This window comes from Hibiscus syriacus, unplaced genomic scaffold (assembly GCF_006381635.1).
Source record: "Hibiscus syriacus cultivar Baekdansim isolate YM2019G1 unplaced genomic scaffold, ASM638163v2 tig00110384_pilon, whole genome shotgun sequence".
NCBI classification, from domain to species: Eukaryota; Viridiplantae; Streptophyta; class Magnoliopsida; order Malvales; family Malvaceae; genus Hibiscus; species Hibiscus syriacus.
Genome location: NW_024062715.1, coordinates 868,818 through 892,786, shown reverse-complemented (window position 1 = coordinate 892,786; position 23,969 = coordinate 868,818). Strand labels below are relative to the sequence as shown.

The 23,969-nt window shown below is 34.3% G+C and overlaps 1 protein-coding gene across 1 annotated transcript in view; it reads right to left on the bottom strand.

Annotated features, from left to right (window-relative positions):
- Positions 1-23,099, bottom strand: part of LOC120122196 — a 40,766-nt gene extending 17,667 nt beyond the window's left edge. Inside the window, exons 1-13 of the mRNA XM_039141400.1 lie at positions 22,897-23,099; positions 22,126-22,528; positions 21,858-22,035; positions 21,632-21,771; positions 20,433-21,216; positions 20,144-20,244; positions 19,796-19,940; positions 19,654-19,722; positions 19,514-19,559; positions 18,775-19,250; positions 18,300-18,379; positions 550-685; positions 83-281 (exon numbers count right to left, since the gene is read on the bottom strand). Coding sequence (XP_038997331.1) covers positions 83-281; positions 550-685; positions 18,300-18,379; positions 18,775-19,250; positions 19,514-19,559; positions 19,654-19,722; positions 19,796-19,940; positions 20,144-20,244; positions 20,433-21,216; positions 21,632-21,771; positions 21,858-22,035; positions 22,126-22,528; positions 22,897-22,996 — 2,857 coding nt within the window. The 5' untranslated portion in view covers positions 22,997-23,099. The remainder of the gene's footprint in view (positions 1-82; positions 282-549; positions 686-18,299; positions 18,380-18,774; positions 19,251-19,513; positions 19,560-19,653; positions 19,723-19,795; positions 19,941-20,143; positions 20,245-20,432; positions 21,217-21,631; positions 21,772-21,857; positions 22,036-22,125; positions 22,529-22,896) is intronic.
- Between the last annotated feature and the right edge of the window lie 870 nt (positions 23,100-23,969).

Here is a 23,969-nt window from a genome sequence, read left to right as displayed (position 1 = left end):
GTGAATTGCAGGCATTTAAATTACAGATCCAAAAGTTATGCGTGCTCAGACAAGTTATCAACAACGATAAAAAGATACTTACCAAAAATCATCTTTTTTATGTCACTTGCTCTACGAGTAGCCTCAAGTTGTTGCTCAAAGGATCCAGGTTTAGGGGCATTATTCCCACCAAATTGGCTGAAGTTAAACGAAGGTGAATGAGTCTGGTTGAGATGAGCATTACCAAATTTGCTGTGAATGTTCCCTATTGTTCTAAAGAATTTACCACCTGGCCATAGGAGCTGGCGGAAGAAAAGGCAATTAGAAGAAACATAACATTTTGGCAGGTTAATTAGTGAAAGTGATTCGTTGATCTTAAGATTGCTGGGCTACAATTCAGAACTTAGCCTCAGGCTCAGCCTGTCACAGTTCTCAATCACAGATTGATTTCAGGTTAAAATCTTACGAGAGAGACATCTAAAAGTTCATGTGATGGTGGCAGCAGTTGTTAATGACAAAACTCATGCTTTTACAGCTCAAGCTCAAACTAAATTCTAATGTAGGCCTTACATCTTGAATCCATCGAATCCCTAGGGCAACAGTTTCCTCCCTCCGAAGCCAATAAATCTGGCGCAAAAGCCAATCATCAATGGCATCCTCCATCACCAGCTGTAGTATTTGCTTAGATATCCAAAAGACCTGTCTTCTGCATCAATGAAAATATATCCAGTGTTTATGCCAAATTATTCTGGAAATAAGTCATTTTAAAACACCATAAAATGCATAATAAAGTTAATAGGATGACATGGTCTTAAAAAATTAGAGAGTTGCCACTGGCTAACAGGAAACAAGGAAAAAGCTTGAAGCAGTAATTGATAGTTCAAACAACCATGCCAGTCATCTAATGCCTCTAAACAAATGCTAGTATATTATTTCAGCAAGCAATTATTTTCTGAACTTAGCACTAGCCTAGAGGTTGCCTATCTTAAAGATTAAGAACAGAAGACCACAAAAAGACATTCTTCGCTGGTTACTAGACATATAATCAACTCACCATATAACCAACTCCTATGTTATGAAAAAATAAACTAAACAAATTGAACATATGGCCAAAAGTATTTGTAATACCAAAGTACAAGGTAAAATATCATTCTCTCATCCTTCCTAACACCAAAGTAATTGAAATAAGCTTCCATGTCCGTCTAGTTCTTACTTTGTTCTCGAGACTCCAGATTCATGTCCTGATGAGCCAATATCTTCGAAATCTGATCTGACTTCCACTGATGGTCTTGATCTACTTATTAGTTTTCGAAGGTAAACATACTTGCACATACCCAATTTCTTCTATTGTTTTCTATAACCGTTTGTCTTATTCTTCTTGTGCTTTTCTTTCGTCCCTAGTAAAGTTCCCCCCCCCCCCTAAATTTGTCTGCAAGACATTAGCTCATTCTGGATAGTGTACGACTTTGCTTGAGGAGATGACTGCTTTAGACGTTAACGGAATTAAGTCTTTGGTTACTTTGCATGCTGATAAACGAGCTATTGAATGTAAGTGGGTGTTCACTGTTAAATTTAACCCTAATGACTCTATTGCTAAATTGAAAGCTAGACTTGTTGCCAAAAGATATGTATGCTCAGACTTATGGAATTGATTATGATGATACCTTTTTCTCAAATAAATAAACTTTTCTATAATATTGTTTATCTCCTTTGCGGTGGCTATTGATTGGACTTTGCATCAATTAGATATAAAAAATTGTGTTCTCTCATGGAGGAGGTGTATATGAAGCAATCACTTAATCTTGCTGTTCAACCAGAGTATGAGATAGTATGTTTTTTGAAAAGGAATAATCTTTATATGACTTGAATTAAAGTCCTCAGACTTGGTTTAGGAATTTTATCCAAGGTATTAAAAGTAGGAGAAGCAAAAGAGCAAGTTTCATTCTATTTTCAATAAAAAAAAAAGTCTACTGAAGGCATGATAATGTTATTTGTATATGTGAACAATATTGTAACCATTAGTTGTGATTCTAGCAAAATTTCATCTCTGAAGTATTTTATTCATGTTGAGTTCCATAGCAATGACTTGGGTGTAAATTATTTCTCTATTTGATAACCGTAATATTTATAAGTGATGAGTATATATAGGACTAAAAGGAAAAACTAATTATACAAAGATAAAGAAAGTCGAAGGTTACACAAGGTAAGATTTATACAAGGTAAAATTGGATTGAATATGATTAGATTAGATTGGATAATTTAATCTAATATTTATCTTTGATATGCCCCCAAAAGATAAATTGTTGAGTTAATCGATCGATGGAATCAGCCAAGAGGGGAGTGAATTGGCAATAAAAATTTTGGTGGAAGTTTTTGCAGAAAATTGAAAGTAATTGCACAGCGATTTAGAGTGGTTCGACTTTATCAACTAAAGTCTACGTCCACTACCTTAGCTATCCACACTAAGGATTTTCCAACAAATTCACTAATTTGTTCTTTCTTTTGAGGTCAAAGAGATAACCTTACAACTCCCTCAAGAATATACCCCAATTCTTGAGAACACTCTTTTCTCAAAGAGAATATTACAAATTTGTAAACTTACAAGAAAAACCTCACAAGGAAAATATGTTTGCACAATTCTAAAACAAAGAAAGAACACTCAAGAATAAATACAATTGAGCACAATAAGTGTTCTTGAAAGCAAAATGAATATTGAATGAAAAATAGGCTTGAAATGCTCAAACTTGAGGTTTGATACTTTCTCTTTGAATCTCTCTTGATTCTAGTTGCTTGTTGTTTCTTGTTGTTGATCAATGGCTTCTAAGCTTGTTTAAATATATCTTGAATCACTTCTGAACGTTGGGGATGATTAGTGGAGTCAATAGAGCCGTTTAAGTGTGAAAACAATTAATTAAAGTAGTTGGGAGCGTCAGTGCATCGATGCATACCCATGGTGCATTTGTGCATCAGTGTAAAATTCAAATATTTTGACCGTTGGACCCTTAGTGCATCGGTGCACTAAGAGTGCATCGATGCATCAAGTGCATTCGATGTTTCAAAATAGCCAGAGTGCATCGATGCATGGCTGGTGCATCGATGCATCAAATGCATTCGATGTTTTCATAAAATCCTCAGTGCATCGATGCATGAAATGCATTCGATGTTCAATTTAATTCATGGTGCATCGATGCATGGATTAGTGCATCGGTGCATCACTCTGAAAAATTGATTTTAGGTTTGATTTTGGTTCAAAATACTTTGTGAAAATTGTTTCAAAAATATATTAAGTATAAAACACAATTTTACACATTTAATAAGGTTTGAAATTGATCTTAAAAAACTTGGAGTAATAATTTGATATTCGATTAATTGAATCGAATATACTTAGAAAATCATTTGTAAAATCTTAAAATTCTTTTAAACTAATTTGTTATATCGAAATATCAAAATGTTTTCAACAATCTCCCCCTTTTTGATATAACAAAACACTTGAGTAATTTTAAGATTTTCTTTGAAAAACTATTTTGAAAAATCAAATTTGAAATTACTCCTCCTTACTACCTTACTATAACATGTTACATTTCTCCCCCTTTTTGTTAAATAAAAAAGACTCTAAAATAACTGTACACAAGGTTTTGAAAAACTTAGCCAATTTATATTTAGAAACTTAAAGATTAAGCTGCTAATATCAAAGATCAAAAGAGAGATTAACCATTAGTTTTATAATCAATATTCATAATAAAATGTGAAATGGTTAATTGGTCATATTTCAACTAAAAAGTAAATAATGCACATATTGAAACAAACCAAAATATATAAGAAATAAAAGTTCAAATATCCATCAAACAAACATCCAACAATCAAAGAAAGACAATCCAAAAATGTTTTAACAATTTAAATTCAAGTTCAAACCCAAAAACAATCAAAGCAAGATAAGTCTATTCATCCATTGAAGGATTGGGAGGAGGAGGAGGGTAACGAGTTCTCATCTCAAGTGTGAGTGCATCCAAACGATCATTCATATCTTGTTATCGAGCTCCCAAGGTAGAAAGCTGGGACTCAATGAATATGAAGCATGAATCCATGGACGCATACCGTAAATCAAATGTCTCAAAAAATGAACGAAAATATGGAGGCATTTGATCTTCTTGTGGAGCTGGTTCTGGTACAGGCTCGTCATCAGGTACATGATCATCGATGTCTTGCATAAGTTGTTGAAATTCAGGATTATCGTCAGAAGCCGAAGCCGGAGCCGGAGGAGGAGGAGGAGCACGAGAGGAACTAGGAGCAGCTCGTGAGGAACTAGCTCCCGAAGTTTGCTTTCCGGGTCTAAAAACCCATTGACCGGTTACCTCGTCTTGTTTCCAATTCGCTTTCTTCAAGGATGTGAGATTGATTTGATTTTGGAGTGGGTAGGATTGTCGAGAGAGACGTCTAGACCAAGTTTGATAAAGAGGTTACTAAGAAGACATCCATAAATCAATGTTTCAACATGTTTTGAAGGAACAATGTTTATGATGTCCACTAGTTGACTGAATATAATGTGGGGTAGATTTATTTTGATTTTATTTTTAATACAATACATCCACCATAAATCCTTAGCACGAAGTGTGGAGTACCTACCTCCGGATGGTCTAAACCACCAAGAGATCATCAAATGGAAAAAACGATCGTGATGAGATTGTAGAGTACTAACACTGGAGTTTGGAACATAGGGATATTCCACATTTTCACTCCATTATATACACCACTATCATCTAACCCAAATCGGAAAGCTATAGTCTCGGGGTCAATATTAATATATTGGCCTAAAAGATAGGATCTAATGGCTATAGTTCCACATTGAGTTTCATTTTGAATACACGCCGCATTGGAATAGAAAATGCAGACCAATTGTTGATAGACGATAGGTTTAAGCTGAAACAATTTATCAAACTTCCAAGCTTTAAGAATCGGAATGTATTCAAAGTCAATGTCAACCATGGCTTGAAGCGAAGGAATACGCTCTTCACGGATTCTATAAGTTTGGAAAGAATTTCTGTACCTAGAGTACAATTCGTCTCTACGACGCTCATACATGTTAAAACAAGATCCTAATAGAGATGAAGGTGGAGGAGGAATGGGATTAGGAGGTTGGTTTGAACGAGAACGACTCGACGAAGTCCTAGGGCGTTTGGGATTAGACATGATTTAAGAATCGGAAAAAGAAATATAGCAAATTGAAACACATGTATGCACAATAATCAATCCCAAAACTCAATTGAGTACTCAATAATTCAAGGTTCTCTAAACCGAATCCTAATGGACAATGTTTTGAAAAACTATTTGAAAGTAATATTTGTAAATAATATGTATAGTTTTTCATGAAAACAACATAATTAAATCAAAAACATCAAATTTAGAATTTAAATTTAGATTTTCGATTTTTTTTAATTTCGAAAATTCACAAATTCATTGAAATTTTGTGAGTTTTTGATGAAATTAGTTGTAAAAACTAATTTGTAATCATCAAACTATCAATGCCCGATATAATGTTCATCCTAAAACTAATTAAAACTAGTCCTAAGATCAAAAATCAATAAAATAAGGTTTTTGAAATATTACCTTGAAAATTTCAGATTTGAGAGGAATGTGATGTTGTTTTGCACGATTTGATGATAAATGCAGGATTAAGAGTTGAAAAACTTGAAGATTCTAACAATATTTTATTGATTTTAAGCAAAAGGAGATTTTAGAGAGAGAGAGGCGAACGGCGTGAGTGTTTTAGAGTTAGGAGTTTGAGAAGATGAAGAAAATCAAGGTTTTTTTATCTAAAAACCCGACGGATGCATCGATGCACATTTAAGGCGTGCATCGGTGCATCAACATGATGAATCGATGCACATTCAAAGGGATGCATCGATGCACTGTTAAGTGTATCGATGCATGAAGCATAGAAATGTTAAAAATCTGTTTTAAACACTTAAAATGCTACATTAATTAGCTCTAGTGGTATTGACAACTCATATATTGAAAATTAATCATGTTCAATCAATCAAATTAATCTTTAAATAATATTTGAACATAAAATTAATTTTCACCAAATAACATAAACTCCCTCTAACTAATAGCAAAGAATGTATCATTATAAGCATTTTTCATTTATTTTTAAAAGTGCTAAAATTATTTTAAACACTAAGTGAATATAGGTCAGTTAAACCTAATTCTCTCCTAAGTGTCCAAAATCTTTCCTTGTCTAAAAGTTTTGTAAAGATATCCGCTAATTGATGCAAAGTATCAACAAATTCTAGAACTACATCTTCCTTAGTGACATAGTCTCTAATGAAGTGATGTCTTATTTCAATGTGCTTAGTTCTAGAGTGTTTGATGGGATTTTTAGTGAGACAAATAGCACTAGTATTGTCACACTTGATAGGAATAGTACCTACTTCAATTCCATAATCAAAAAGTTGTTGTTTCATCCATAAAACTTGTGTACAACAACTACCGGCTGAAATGTATTCCTCTTCAGTGGTAGATAATGTGACACAATTTTGTTTCTTTGAAAACCAAGAAATCAACATATTTCCAAGGAATTGGCAAGTACCGGAGGTGCTTTTCCTATCTAATTTGCATCCTCCATAATCCGCATCAGATAAGGCATGCAAGCTAAAGCTAGAGTCTCTAGGATATCAAAGTCCTAAACTAGGAGTGTCCTTAAGGTATCTAAAGATTATCTTAACAACTAGTAAATGTGATTCCTTAGGGCATGATTGAAATCTAGCACATAAGCAAACACTAAACATAATGTCCAGTCTACTTGCAGTTAGATAAAGTAGAGATCCAATCATTGACCTATATAATTTAACATCTACACATTTACCTCCTTCATCTAAGTCAAGCTTTGTTGAAGAGCTCATTGGAGTGTCATGAGGTTTGCCATTTTCCAGTCCAAACTTCTTGAGCATATCTTTGACGTACTTAGCTTGATTGATGAAGATGTCATCTTTTCATTGCTTGATTTGGAGTCCCAATAAAAATGAGAGCTCCTCCATCATGCTAATTCGAATTCGCTTTGCATTAGCTTAGAAAATTCTTGGCAAAGAACATCATTAGTAGAATCAAATATTATATCATTAACATAAATTTGAACTACTAATAAATCTTTACCTTTATGCTTTAAAAACAATGTAGTGTCAACCTTCCCTTTTGAAAAATCTTTTTCAATTAAAAAGTTTGACAATCTTTCATACCAAGCTCTAGGAGCTTATTTTAAACCATAAAGTGCTTTTGTCAATTTAAGAACATGATCCGGAAATTTTGAATCTTCAAAACCTGGAGATTGTTCCACATACACTTCTTTTATAAAACCATTTAAAAATGCACTTTTAACATCCATTTGATATAATTTAAATTCATGAAAACATGCAAATGCTAATATCATTCTAATTGCTTCCATCCTAGCTACGGGAGCGTATGTTTCATAATAGTCTATGCCCTCTTCTTGAGTATACCCTTGAGCAACAAGTCTAGCCTTGTTTCTCATTATATTACCCCTCTCATCAAGCTTATTCCTAAATACCCATCTAGTACCTACAGTAGATTTATTACTAGGTCTTCTAACTAATGTCCACACTTTACTCTCTCAAATTGATTTAATTCTTCATGCATAGCCATAATCCAATGTTCATCTTTTAATGATTCTTTGATGTTCTTAGGCTCTATGCATTAAATAAATGTAACATAATTACAAATATTTCTAAGAGAGGATCTAGTTGTTACCCCTTTGGATTGATCACCTATAATCTCACCATCCTTGACATAGTTGTACTCTCTTGGATAAGATACTTCCCTTTCTTCAATGGTTGGATTCTCGAGAGGATCATGAGTTTCCTCATATTTCGTTTCTTCATTTGATGATGATTCTCCAATGCCATGTCTAACGTCATTTGCTTGTACAATACCTACATCATCATTAACACAAGAATCCTTCCTCGGAAGGAGATTATCATCGAAAACAACATGTATGGACTCTTCTACAACTAAAGTGCTTTTATTAAATACTCGATAAGCTTTAGAATTTAAGGAATAACCCAGAAAAATTCCTTCATCACTTTTAGCATCAAATTTACCAGGTTTTCTTTACCGTTGTTTAAAACAAAACATTTACATCCAAAAGGATGAAAATAGCTAATGTTAGGCTTTTTATTTTTGAAAATTTCATATGGAGTTTTCTTTAAAATTAGCCTAATCATTACTCAATTTACAACATAATAAGCGGTATTTGTGGCTTCCGCCCAAAAATATTTTGGCAAATTATTTTCACAAAGCAGTTCTAGCCATTTCTTCTAAAGTTCGATTTTTCCTCTCAACAACTCCATTTTGTTGAGGGGTTCAAGGTGCTGAAAAATTATGGCTAATACCATTAGAATTACAAAACTCATTAAATCCAAGATTTTCAAATTCAGTGCCATGATCACTTCTAACACTAGTGATAGAGTAACCTTTTTCGTTTTGGATTACTTTTGAAAATGTGATGAAATTTTCTAATGCTTCATCTTTAGTACTTAAGAATAGAACCCAAGTATATCTAGAATAGTCATCTACCAAGACAAATGCATATTGTTTACTACCCAAGCTAGTAGTCCTAGTTGGCCCAAAAAGATCTATATGGATAAATTGTAATACTCTACTGTTGATACGTCATTAATGGATTTAAAAGAAATTCATTTTTTTTCCTTTAGCACAAGCATAACAGATTTTATCATTATCAAATTTAAGCTTAGGCAACCCTCTTACTAAGTCTCCTTGAATTAGTCGTTGCAAAACACTCATACTAGCATGTCCTAGTCTCATATGCCATAACCAACTATCATGTTCATCCTTAGCAACTAGGCACAAATTAGTCATATCAATAGAATCTAAATGCACCATGTATATGTTTCCTATTCTATGACCAACAAGCATAATCCGATTAGATGCAATGTCAATGACTTAACAACCATTAATTTCAAACATGAAATTGAATCCCTTATCGCATAATTGACTAATACTTAATAGATTATGCTTTAATCCATTCACATATAACACATTTTTAATTTGTATGGAAAAGGTATTACCTATAGTACCAATACCTTCAATGTGACCTTTTGAATTATCACCAAAAATCACTTCTCCTCCATTTTTGGCGTTAAGCTCTATGAACCGACTTTTGTCTCTGGTCATGTGTCTCGAGCATCCACTATCAAGGTACCATGAATTTGGATTTGTTTCCCGTGCCTTGTAGCAATACTCCTTTTCCTACAAACATAGATTAATTTCTAATTTTTGGTACCTAAATTCTTTTGGGTCCATATTCATTAGTTTCTAAAATCCTTGTCCCCATTGGTATCCATTTATTAAGGACATTCTTATCTTTAGTAGTAATGAATTCTTTAGGAACCCATATACTCCTAACAATTTTACCATTCAAGGTTCGTTGAGGACTTCTATGATTGTAGCTTCTAAAACTTTTCTTAAAAAAGTTGGATTTTGAATTCTCACCTTTTTCAAAACTTTTTGTTCCAATCTTATTAAAAGAAGTTTTAAGATCATCAATCTTCTTTTGATGATCGTCGTGAACTTTTGAAAGTAAGTTATGCAAATCAGTATTTTTCTTTTCAAAATCATTAATTTTGATTTGCAATTCTTTGATATTACTTTCAAGCTCATTGTTGGTCTTGGATATAAGACTATTTTCGTTTTTTAATTTTGAAATATCATTTTTTTACTTTGAAAATAGAGTCTTATAATCCGAAGCCAACCCATTATAATCCTCTAATAACTCTTCATAAGATAATTCATCCAAATTGAATAAGTCAGAGGTTACCTTAGAATCTTCCTCGATAGACATCAAGCACAAGTTTACAACTTCTTGTTCCTCTTCATCGGAACCTTCTTCATCGCTCCATGTAGCTACATGAGCCTTGTGATTCTTTTTGGATTTACCTTTTTTCTTCAATTGTGGGCAATCATATTTGACATGCCCCGACTTTTTGCATTCATAGAAAATAATCGGGCCTTTCTCCTTCGATTCAGTTTTGAAGCCTTCATGAGGTTTGAATTTTCTTCCTCGGTTGAGCATCATCAATTTTATGAATCGTTTGGCAAATAATGCCATTTCCTCGTCATCATCATCGTCATTCGAATCACTCTTATCTTTTGTGGATTTAAGAGCAACTCTAATGTTTTTCTTCTTCTCCTTCTCCTTTGGTGTCTCGTCAATCTTATCGAGGTCCACTTCATCTTCAAGCATCATTTCATGAGTGAGAAGGGAATCGATTAGTTCTTCAAGAGTTAAGGACGTTAGGTCCTTAGACTCAATGATTGTCGTCTTCTTTGATTGCCACGATTTTGGAAGGGAGTACACTAACTTCCTCACAAGCTTTTCATTTGAAATGATTTCTCCATATGATTTAAGACCATTGACAATCGTTGAAAATCTATCCGTCATAGCTTTGATATATTCATTTGGTTTCATCCTGAAATTTTCATAGCTATACGTTAGAATACTAATTTTAGATTTCTTTACCTCATCGGTACCTTCATGAGTGACTTGAAGTTTGTCCCATATTTCTTTAGAGGTTGTACAAGATGAAACTCTTCCGTATTCATCTGGTCCAAGAGCACAAAATATGATATGGATGGCTTTAGAGTTGAGCTGGAACATTCTTGTCTCTCATTCACTCCACAATCTTGGATGAGTGAGAGGCTTGATGTATCCTTCTTCTACGGCATTCCATGCTCCCATGTCATTTTCTTGAATGAAGTACATCATCCTATTTTTCCAATAGGCATAGTTAGCCCCATTGAAGAAATGAGGCTTGTTGACGGGCATCGAATCGAGACCGGATTCGTAATTTGAAGCGGAGGCCATTGACGGATAACTCTTCCCGAATCGACTCAAGAGGTGATTAAACCTTCAAATGAGAGAGTCTCTGATATCAATTGTTGAGTTAATCGATCGATGAAATCGGCCAAGAGGGGGGTGAATTGACAATAAAAATTTTGGTGGAAGCTTTTGCAGAAAATTGAAAGTAATTACACATCAATTTAGAGTGGTTTGACTTTATCAACTAAAGTCTACGTCTACTACCTTAGCTATCCACACTAAGGATTTTCCAACAAATTCACTAATTTGTTTTTTCTTTTGAGGCCAAAGAGATAACCTTACAACTCCCTCAAGAATATACCCCAATTCTTGAGGATCATTCATATATTGACTCACTATACTGACAGAGAACATAATATCAGGTCTAGTAAGTGATAAATAAATTAGTTTACCTACTAGCCATTGATACTGTTATTTGTTCACGGGACTTCCCAATTCTTCTCTCCTTAGCTTAAGATTTGCTTCCATGGGTGTTTTTGTCGGCTTACATCCCTTCATTCCAGTTTTTGATAGTATATCAATGATATATTTCATTTGATTGATCATCGTTCCTTCTTTTGACCTTGCAACCTCCATGCCTAAGAAATACCATAAAGTTCCCAAGTCTTTGGTTTCGAACTCCTTCGCCAGTAGATTTTTCAATCTTTCTATCTCCATACAATCATCACATGTTAGAATGATATCATCAACATAGACAATCAAAATTGCCTTTTTGTTGTTTGAAGCTGTTTTGAAAAATAAAGTGTGATTCAATATACATTGCTTGTAACCATCCTGAATAATTACCTTTGTAAATCTGTCAAACTAGGCTCTTGGAGATTGCTTAAGTTCATACAAGGACTTTAGTAATCTACATGCTTTTCTTGTATTACTCTTCACACCCGGTGGAATTTGCATATATACTTCCTCCTCCAAGTTTCCGTTTAGAAATGCATTTTTGATGTCCAACTGATGAAACACCCAATTCTCATTGACTGCTAATTACAGTAACACTCTCACAGTGTTTAGTTTTGTTACTAGAGCAAACATTTCATGATAATCAACTCCAAAAGATTGAGTGAATCCTTTCGCCTCTAATCTCGTCTTATATCTTTCAATGCTACCATCAGCTTTGTATTTTACAGTGAATACCCATTTGCAGTCGACTGGTTTTTTATCTTTCAGAAGATCAACTATAATCCAATTATTGTTGTTTTCAAGTGCTTTTAATTCCTCTTCTACTGCCTTTTTCCACTTGGGATCTTTCGATGCTTCTTCCACCGTATCTGGAACAATAATGCTATTTACACTTGCTGTAAAGTTCTTAAAACAAGGAGTTAGCTTTCCATATACAACAAATCTCTTAATTGGATAATTTATGTATTTTCTTACTCCTTTCCTTTGAGCAATCGACAAGTCATTATCATCAATTAAAGCATTTAATTCAGTGGAAGAATCTTATTACCTTCTTCATTCTCCAAAAGATTCTCGTTCAGTTCTGGTTTATGACAATGTCCATGCTGTGTGGGAGACTCGGGATTAGGTTCAAGGATTGATTTAGAAATTGGTTTTTGTCGTCTCTTGTAAATCTGCAATTCGGATTGAGGTATTTGAGGAGAAGTAATATGTTGATCATGCCGAGGTAAATATGTTTCGATGGGCTGGTTTGGCAAGGATACATTTTTTGGGTTCGGTAGTATTGCTTGGTCTGGCTGGAGCGATTTTGTAGGCTTATTTGACTGGTTTAACAGTGCTGGTTGATCAAAAAGGGCTGGCTGCAAATCAAGTGACAATTTTTGTGAGTTAGCAAATTGATATTCATTATATGACTCCCCCAGAATAGCAGCTTTAAGGAAAAAAAGATGTTTTTTTTAAAGAAAGTAACATCCACAGTAATAAAGAATTTCTATGTACGAGGATAATAAAACTAAAATCCCTTTTGAGTCAATGAATAACCCAGAAACAACACCAAAATGCTCAAGGATCTAATTTGGACCTGAAAGGAACATTATTATGAACGAACACAGTACAACCAAAAACTCTAAGGGGTAACAATGAAGTTATCTGTTTAAAATTGGGAAAAACTGAAGAAAATCATCTCTCGGACACTTAAATTGTAACGATTTACTAGGGAGACGGTTAATCAAATAAGTGGCAGTTAAAAGGGCTTCCCCCAAAAATAATTAGGAACATTTGTGGAAAAAAGTATAGACCGAATAACCTCAAGAAGATGCATGTTTTTTCGCTCAGTAATCCCATTTTGTTGAGGAGAATTGACACACGAAGTACGATGAACAATCCCGGTTTCCTGAAAGAAAGAACCCAAAACATTGGCAAAATACTCACTACCATTGTCATAATGAAACATTTGGATAGAACACTAAAATTAGGTTTCAACCATCTTCTGGAGCCGTTTAAATATTTCACAAGCTTCAAATTTGATTTTCATGAGAAATGTCCAGGTAGTACGAGTGTGATCATCAATAAATGAAATAAATCACCGAAACCCATGTAAGGATGCGACCTGAAATGGTCCTCAAATATCACTATGGATCATGGTAAATGGTTTGGACGGTTTATATGGAGAAGGTAGATAAACATTCTTATTTTGTTTAGCAAGTGGGCAAATATCACAAGAAAAAGATTTCGGACTTTTATTGACAAACAAATGTGGAAACAATTTTGCAAGATAAAAGAAATTGGGATGTCTTAAACGAAAGTGCAATAACATAATATCGGTTGAAGGTTCAAGTAAAGGAAATTGTTGTATAACATTGAAGGAAGTAGGTGGGTGGGAAAATAAAGTTGCTGGAAGTAAGTAAAGACCCCCACAAAGCCTAGCACTGCCAATCACTTTCCCCAAGCTGGAATCCTGAAAATCACAAAAATCATAGTTAAATTTTGTGGTACAACATAAATCGGTAGACAACTTGCTAATGGAGATAAGATTGCAAGTGAGATTGGGAACATAAAGAACATGAGATAACAAAATGTCCTTATTTATTCGAATAGACCCATGACCGGCAACACCAAATAGAGAACCATTCGTTGTTCGAATATGAGAGACAGACGAGTCGGCATGAAAAACGTGAAAGAGCCGAAGATCACCTATTATATGATCACTTGCACCAGAATCCACAATCCAAGTAGTACTGGCGGATGTATTAGCCAAAGTAGCAGAAGGAATTCTACCTGCAGGTACAGATTAGGAATGAGTGTTTAACTAACTAAAAAACTATTGCAACTCTTCTATTTGTTTTTTAGTAAACGAAATTCCTTGTATATCAGTATTCACAACACAATTTCCTTGAGTATCACGTTGTTGATGATGTTTTGAAGACTTCCCATCAGTAGGCTTGCCATGTAACTTCCAACAGGAATCCCGCAGATGGTTAACCTTCTTACAGTAGTCACACTAAGGTCTCCCTTTCTTTGGCCGAGTAGTAGTTTAAGAGTGAGTGAGCAATGCATACCCTTCAGTGGGTTACGAATCAGGAAGCATAATGATACGTCGACTTTCTTCGTGTTGTACTACAGAGAATACTTCCCGGATTGAAGGAAGAGGTTTGAGTCATAATACTCTTCATCTGTCTTCATCAAGATCCCGATGCAAACCAGACAAAAACTGGAATATCCGACGCTTTTCAACAATCTTCTTGAATAGACGTGCATCTTCTACACACATCCATTCATGGGATTCAAGCAAATCATGTTGCTGCCATAAGCGCGACATTAGAGTAAAATACTGAGTCACGGTCATGTTGTCTTGTTTGAGATTGGCAAGTTAACACTCAATCCCAAATAAAGCAGCATAATTTTCCAGATTCGAATACATCACCTTTGCAGTACTCTAAATTACAGCCGTTGTTTCGTACATCAGAAAGTTTTCCCCCACAGTAGGAATCATGGAATTGATGAGCCATGACATAATCATGGTATTCTCACTTAGCCAGGTGGAATATTCAGGATCCGTTACAGCAGGAATTGGTGTGGTCTCCAAAAGATATTGTTGTTTGTGCCGACCGATTATATAAAGGCGGACAGATTGGGACAAAGGAATATAATTGTCACCATTCAATCGGTGACATGTGATAGAGGCTGAAGAAACATCATAAAGGTTCGAAGTGGGCGAATTAACGAGGATTTCCAAAGTGACCTCCGATGAAGAAGAGGCAGAATTAATGATCGAATGCTAGATTTAGGGTAAAAAAAATTGGCTAGGGTTAGGGAGAAGGATCGTTCACCTAACTGATACCATGTTGATAAAGAGCAAACAACATAGTGGAAAAAGAAAAAGAACTCCTTTATTTTTATGTCTTATGAATGGTGAAGGTACATATTTCCTTTACAGGAAAAGTTAGAAGTAAGTTTTCTATTAGAAATAAACTACCTAGTAGTTATCCTTATCTATCTAACTTTCTAAGAGTTAGTGTTATATTAAAATACTAACTAACAAGCCTTATCACATAACCTACAGTATGAAGTATGATGACATATCACCCAATATTGGTGCTGGTATCCGGTTGATGAGATAAAAAAACCACTTGAAAATCACGAGGTCAATATTTTGTGGAAGAGATGCAAAGTGAAGTAAAGAAAGACCAGTCTCCGTTATTTGATGATGTATCTATTCAGAAGTCTCATTGTGTTTAGGAGTATGAGGCAATGAAGTGAAATGTGAAATGCCTTCTAAATTCAGAATGAGCAAGAGCTTAACAAACTTGTCTCCATTATTAGAGAATAGGGATACAATTGCCTGATTGAAAAAGCTTTCAACAAGCCTTTTAAACTGAGTAAAACTTGATGCATCATGTGTCTTCTCCATCATACATAACCAACTATACCGATGAAGTGATCAACAAACACCACATAATATGAATATCCATCAAATGACATGTTTAGTGTTCTAAACATCATAATAAAATGGTTTAACAGGGTGAGAGCTTGCCATAGAATTTTAACCAAATGGCAATTTATGGATCTTATTAATAAGAAATGAAGAAAATTAAAATTCTTTCAAGCTAGTTGGTCATGAGGTACATTACATGTGTGTAAACGAATGGTTAAACTTGTGATGCAGTTGATACACGGACAAGCAACCGATTGAATTGACTTGCGGAAGAAATGTCGTGGCTTGATCCTTAACAACAAAATGAGAGTCAAAAAATTCAACTGATACATGATAAGTCTGACATAATTGAGAAATCTACACCAAGTTTGTATGTAACTAAGGAACAAATAAGACATTCGTGAGAAAAAGAAGCCCAGTAATGGTGGGAACCGTGCATTAACCAATGTAAGATATAGGTAGAGAATTAACATTACCCAATTGAATTGTATCAGAACAATCATAAGTAGAGAGATCTGAAGAGTTGCGATAGTCATGGTGATATGATGTGAAACACCACTATCAAACATCTAAGGAACAAGATCAGATGATGAACGAGTAGCTGTAACGTTAACCACTGATGAGTTATCTTTTAACTACTGATAAAAGTTATTGTGAAGGAATCGAATAAGCTTACAACAATCTCGAACATTATGCCTTGATAAATTACATAACCTACTCATAATATTTTGTCTTATGGAATGACTTGATTGATTAACATAACTATGATCACCATTAGAAGTTGAATGAACAAAGTGATCGTCCTTCCCTCGAGAGCGGTTGATTGAATAACCATGATTTTGATTGGCTTGTTGTGTAGAATTTTCCACGGCAAGAAGTGTGAAATTTTCAGATTCACGGAGAAGACACTCATGATCAGTTAAGATCTTAGAGAACTCAAGTATTGTTGTCGGTGTGTTACGCACACAGGGCAACAACTATTGGACGATAGTCATCGTCTAATTGATTGACGATAGAAATCAAAGGATCCGTATCAATACCATAATATTTTCCCAAGGAAAGATCAGAAACAATATCCTACATGTTTTTTATGTAGTCAAAGATAGATCTGGAACCACGTGGATTGTGAGCTTGCTTAGATTTAAGAGCAAGAATGCGATCAAGAGATGCTTGAGCGTAATTTGCAACTGGAGTATCCCATGCCATTTTAGTGGTGATAACAGATGAAATGAGGAATTGAACTAGAGCATTGATTTGAATTTGATCATGATGATAATATTTTAGATATTTGGGATTAGCAATTTTTACTGCAACATCGATAAATTGAGATGAGAATGATGTGATCCATCAAAATAATCAACTAACCCAAAATCAACGCGAGTGGCCTCCACTTGTCGACGCCAAACAAGAAAGTTGAGATATGTAAGTTTGATTAGAAAGTTGGTTGGTGCATTGAGCTGCACAATATTGTTGGTGGAAGACGAAGCCATGAGAGAATATCCGGTTGAAAGAAGAAAAGAAGAGGAAAAAAATAATTGAGAAGAGAAATTATACTAGACTTTGATTACCATGTAAAGTATTTTTGTATTCGATAATTTTAATATTTACAAGATGAGTCTATATAGGATTACAAGGAAACCTAATCATACAAAGATAAGGAAAGTCAAATGTTACAAAAGTTAAGGTTTATACAAGGTAAATTTGAATTGAATAAGATTAGATTAGATTGAATAATCTAATCTAATCTTTATTTTTGATATTGTGATGTTAAAATATTTCTTAAAAAGTTGAAATTAGCAAGAGTAAAAATAGAATATTCCTATCCGAGAAGAAATAAGTGCTTGATTTACTAAAGATTCCCAACTTACAGTCAGACAAATAAGGTGAATTATCTGCATATCCTCATAGGTATATAAGAGTTATTAGAGAATTGAATTATCTTATTGTGATACATTTTTGATATTGCTTATATGGTAAGTGTGTTGAGTCCATTTATGTCTCACTAATTTTCGACCATTAGAAGGCAATAGAACAAGTTTTGTATTATTTGAAAAGTGTTCTTAGATGTAGAATTTTATATAGCAATCATAGTTATACTAGGATTAATTTTTTTCCAAACTCAATTGGGTGTGATGTGAGGAAGATAGGAAATCTATTTTAAGATATTGTGTGTTTGTTGGAGGAAACTTGATTCCATAGAAGAGTAAGAAATAAAATGTTATCACACGATTCAATGCAAAAGTTGAATCTAAAGTTATGGTAATGTCAGTGTGAAATCATATGGGTATATCAATTCCTTAACAAATTAGGAATTAAGGTTTCAATACCTACAAAGCTACTGTGTGGTAGTTAAGGTGTGCTTCACATTGCTTCTAATCCAACATTTTATGAAAGAACAAAATATGTTAAGGTTCTTAACGGAGTTTGTATTATTTATGTAACAAATTATGTAAATATATAATATTTATGATCTAAGTTGAGCGGGAGTGTTACAAATTTAGAGGCTAAATATTAGGGTTTACAAATACAAATTGTAGCAATTGATTAATTCGCAATATGGAATTGAGGCAGAAATTCACTCACCTTAGCCAGCCTCTTCTCTTAAGTTGAAACACCTTATCAACTAGATTCAGCAAGGGTACACTAACATTAGGTGGTGTCCACTGCACAAAAATCAATTAATAACATTCAAAATTCCAAAGCAGAAAAAGATGTTCTTCCTTAAATTGAGTGTCCTAAAAAACCTGAAACTAATTAATCAAAAGATAAAAAATTATTTGGATGTGTTGCCGCCAGGCAGACACCAAGGAAAAAGGTTGCAGCAGCTAGTGAATACGTGCAACCAACCAAGAAAATATTTTCTAATAATGATACTCGCTTATGGTTGATATTTTCATCAATGCAATCCCAAATTTTATTAGCAAAGTTAGTTATCAGGTTGGAGAAGTCGGAAGTGTGCTTATAAGGGAACTCATAAACTATGTATTGGTGACAAACGAACACTAAAACCTTCACAGTAAATGGAACCAAGAAAAAAAGGACAGATAAAGCATAATACCTCAGGGGGCATTCCAACTGGATCCTCCATATGGCTGGAGGTTGCTGAAAATTTGAACTTTGGAGATCCAACCTGGCCAACCAGCTCAGGTAATTTCCCACCTAAATTATGCTTCTCAGAAACTAAATTAACAGACTCTCGACCACGCTCTACTACCAGTGGTGTCAAACTCTTTGAGTTCAATTCATTGTCCAAATATGAATCATGACCTTGTGAATATGATCCATCATCCTCATAGCCATGATCACCACCTTTGTCACCATCTTCATTATCAGAAGCACTATGTGCTGTTTCTAAGTTACATTGCCTTGAAACGTCTTTAGCTATCTCATCTGAATTCCATGACACCATCCTGCCCGTGACTGGATAAGAGGCTTCACTACGGGGAGAAGATAAACCAACAACTTTGCGCATTAAGCCATCTGACCCCCCTCTAAATTGGCGTACAATATCATCCACGGCATCATCCACGTTGACTGTTAATAAACAAGAGAATTGGGATATGTGAGGGAGTAATCAGAAATAAAAATGGCATTATATGCAAGAAATCAGCCGAAGTAACACTGACACGTAAACAATCCATGAACAAAAAACTGGATGTCGAATCACCTTTAGTTGTTTTTTTTATTGTTTGTTTTAAGAAAAATTCTAGAGGATCCTGTGTTGGCTGGAAATGACAGCCAGAAACAAAGAACAAGTAGCACAAACGGCATAAAAGCCAAGAACAGAAACTATGTACCTGCAAGGGTTTTCATCACAGATGATGATTTTCCAAACGAGTAATTCTTCAAAAGAAAAATACAAGCACGATTAAAGTCAGATGCCATTAATACTATCCATAGAAAATAAAGGAGCACCCAACGCCAAGAAGATACAAACCTTTGAGGAAACACTTAAGAAATCCCACACTTCATGCTGTTCAGCCACATTGGGTATAGCCAATAGATCCTGCAAAGAGGGGGCTTAGCTAAAGCAACAGGTTTAAACGTAACCAACAACATGAAACTATGACCTAAATTACTTGCAGATATTTGTCAAGCTGAATGCACCGCTGATGAACAAAAGCATCATCGGTGCTTGATGAAAATATCCTTTTGGGAGGCAAATGTAATGAATAATTAGGAATTTCTTTCAGACATCGATGCAACCGTTCAAAATTTCTGTATCTGCAGAAAAAGAATAGAAACAAAAATCACCATTAATGAAGAAATAAATCAAATTCTTAGAGCTCCATTTGTTCTCTGGAGAAGATTACATATGGTGGTTTAAATTTGAAGACTTTAAAATATCAGAGGGACAGTGAACTAAGCAAAGGCCCTTGAAAGGATTTCTGACATTTTCAATTATTATTATTTGGGTGAGATAAAACCTTCTCTTGACAAACCAAGTTCTGCTTTCTACATCCGTCACTGCAATTGAATAAACTGCAAAAGATTTTGATGGAAGTTTCTCAAAGTATGCTCCAATAACCTGCAAAGATAGACAGGGGATAGCAAATCTAGTTATAGATAAGAGAAATGTCTATGACAATAATCAACACTACCAAGCTCAACTGCTCAAGTAACTGTTTCAATTTATATCTCATCACACATGGACTCGGCTGGCAGTTGAATTTTCAAATTTGCATAAATCGCAGCAATATTGACAGGAATGCTTACTCGGCACCTAAGCTTGGGAATTTGTGGCCCCTCATTGCGAAGTACTATATTTGAGGCAATCTTACCCCCGTATTCTTCACCGTGCCTGTAAAAATCAGGAGCATGGCATTCTGAAATAGTAGGCCCTCCAACATCTACGGTAAGTGCCTTCTTCGTATCAGGTCCAACTTCCAAATCAGAGGTACTATTGGATCTTTTAAGCCTACTTTTATTTCGACCAGAAGCTTGGTCACTGACATAATTAGATTTATTAACATCACGATTTCCTTCAAATGATGATGACTTAGCTAACTTTGCATCCGTCGTGTTATCATCAAGTGACTGAGTGTCAAGGCTTAAACCAGGCAATAGTTGCATCACAGATTTCTCTTCTCCTCCTGTAGAAGTTCCAATCTTGTTTGTAGAGAATTCATGGCATCCTAGATTTACATATTTTCTCTCCTTCTTTTTGTAGTTCCTTCCTTTAGTCCACATGTTTTCAAGATTTTCAGGAGCAAGAACTTCAGTTCTTCTCTGGGTTGCGGCCTCTAATTTTCGAGCCCAATCGCCTGGTCTCTGGTGCACTGGTTCTTCCTCATATCTGTTACCATCTGAAAATGTTTCCTTCTGATTTTCATTTCTAGCCAAGTTCAAATCAGTTTCTTGACTGTTCGAGGACGGTATTTTGCATGTCACAGAATAATCATCACTTTCTGCAACTGGAGACTGATCAAAACCTGCCATGATCTTATTCAAATCTTTTTTAATGGCAAGTAGAACATATTCAATCACTTCATTGATGTACCTGACAATAGAGCATTTAGGGGAAAAGGATATAATAAGGAATCTATACTGACAGAGCAAAGCTTATACAGGGTTAAAACAAAGTAATTGAAGTTCATTTATTGGTAACCGTATAAACATTCTCCACCTATTGGTTTACCTGCTGTGGTCAAGGGTAAGATTTTAATCATGAAACCAATCCATTGTTTAAACACAAACCGTTCCATGCAGTATGGATAGTATTCTAATTGATTCATTTCACTGTCTAAGAACAAAATAAACACTAAATAAAAATGCATTTGCAAATTAACCACGAAAATAACCTAAATGTTTAGAGGCTAAATCAGCTACACCGAACTGCAAGGTGACGTAGTAACTACGTTTTTTACTATCTTGCATTTAAGAAAACAACATCTCATCATCTCTCGAAACCTTACCCAGGGGTTGCCAAATGCAAGAGAGGTAGCACAACCAAGCAAGCTACAATCTCACGAGCAATAGTTCGAACCAAAGGACATTGAGCTTCTTGTGGTCTCAATACTACCGCTAAAACTCCACCAATAAGCTGTTGAATAACCTGAAAAGAAGAAATAAAAAGTGAATAAAAGCAACCCCTGAAATGCGAAGGCAGAAAGTATATTCATCAGAACACTACTCTCACACCTTGTACTCACTCTCTGGTGAGATCAGTGCAGGATGAAGCTCTTCAGAAACCATAAGGTAGTGTTTCAATCTTTCATCCCTCTCCTCAGATGATAATGTTTCTATAACATCAACACCTATCGCAGCTTGGTTCCTTCTATAGAGATCCAAGTGATCCCCTATCAAATCAATTATATCCCTGAAACGCCAGACAACCATTTGAAAGCATTGAGCTTTAACAGCGTCCAATTTTTATACAACTCACAAACCTTCTTAAACAAAAACCTACCTCGTAAGCAAATCAACAAGGTTTATCTCTTTCACCCTTCCAGATATTTCAGCAACGGCATCCAAAATCACCGCACGTATTAACTCAGGGGCTTCTCTATCCGGAGTTATCTCCGAATACCACAAATTATAAACAAAATCCCTAAGTATTTTATCAGTTAACTCATTGAGAGCAGCCTCTACTGCAGGAGAATCAATTTTCTGCTTCCACTTGGTTGGAGGCGGTGAGCCAGAAAGACGGGAATCATTCACAGATAACTGTTTCTTCTCCAAATGAGATAAATAAGTTTTCCGATGAGCTGATTTAACTTTCCATTTGAACTCAACCTCATTAGCTACAATTCTGAATGTGGAAACAATAATTATTGCTATAGGTAAATTCATCCACATTGATTTACTTGTATCTGCATCAATTAACAAAACAGAAGATAGAGTAAAAATACTCATAAAACGTCAAAAATTACTCGTAACCAACTCATAAATGCAGCAATTAGACCACATTAATACAAAATACTAATATAAAATCAAAACAAGATCCATTAATTAAAATTTAATGTACAATGTGTAACCGGCTCGGCTCCTAATGAATTGAAATTGTTTGAAAAACTTTCCAGGAAAAAAAAAGAACAATCATAAGAAAATCAAGTAGCAAAATGATAAAAAATGAAAGAATCGTATCTTAAAAAATTATATATAAAAAAGGATTAAATATCTAAAAGAAAACTGATGTAAAGCAAATAACTATTTTTTGGAATCTTATCAATTAACTTACAAGACAAGAAATAAGTGACGATAAAGATGACCATGCCCAACCAAAGTGTACGTACTTTGGCTTCTTCGATCAGATCCTGTATCGTCTGCATTGGCTTCATTATCCAGCTTTCGTTTCTTCTTCCCTCCGATTCTTTTTCCAATTCCGCAATTCAAATTGCTAAATTTCAATTCTTTCTCTTCAACATTTGAAGGCGAAACAAAGAATCCATAATTCGATCTAATTCTTATACGCATATATTCTTGGGTCAGCTAAGCTTCAGCGGTGTTTAATTTGAAACTACAGAAAAATTAACAGAAGGGCACAGCAAAATCTCTAGAATTTATTTTTTTATATATACATCATATAAGCATAAAGTTTCATTACATAAGAATAAAATGAGTGAGAAAAAGAAACAATTATTTGATCTAAAGTTTAATATAGATTCGAATATAACACAAAATTAATCACATATTGGTCTAGTGGGACGAGGTTTTAAATTATTAAGGTTGGGAGTTAGAATATTGGTGTTTGCAAATAGAACAAACTGAGTTAGGAGGGTCACCTTTATCACTGTAATATATGATCCGGATTAGACGGTCAACGGATCAAATAATGATATTATACCCTTAAAAAAATAATAAAATGATATATATTTTAATATCATCTTTTATTATATCAATAGTTAATAACCACATTTAATAATAATTTAATAATCTAACATAATTTTTTCCTTTTTTAAAATATAATCTTCATATGTGATCTGATATAAAGATTATAAAATAATAAATTATAGTTAATTTTAAGAAAATAATATTCATATGTGATTAATTTCAATTGGCATCACTTAACTAAAAAGCATACATTAAAAATGACATATAATTACAAATCAAATCAAATATCTACCCTCCACTACTACATATCAAACTTAATTGTATTAAATTTCTTAATACAATTTAAAAACAAGTGGTCTCAAAAATCGAAGTCTTCTTCTTTAAATAAAAATTAATAAATAGTTTATTTTAATAATGTACAAATTTTAATTTTAATTTATAATTTAAAATTAAAATATTATTAAGATATAATATTAAGTT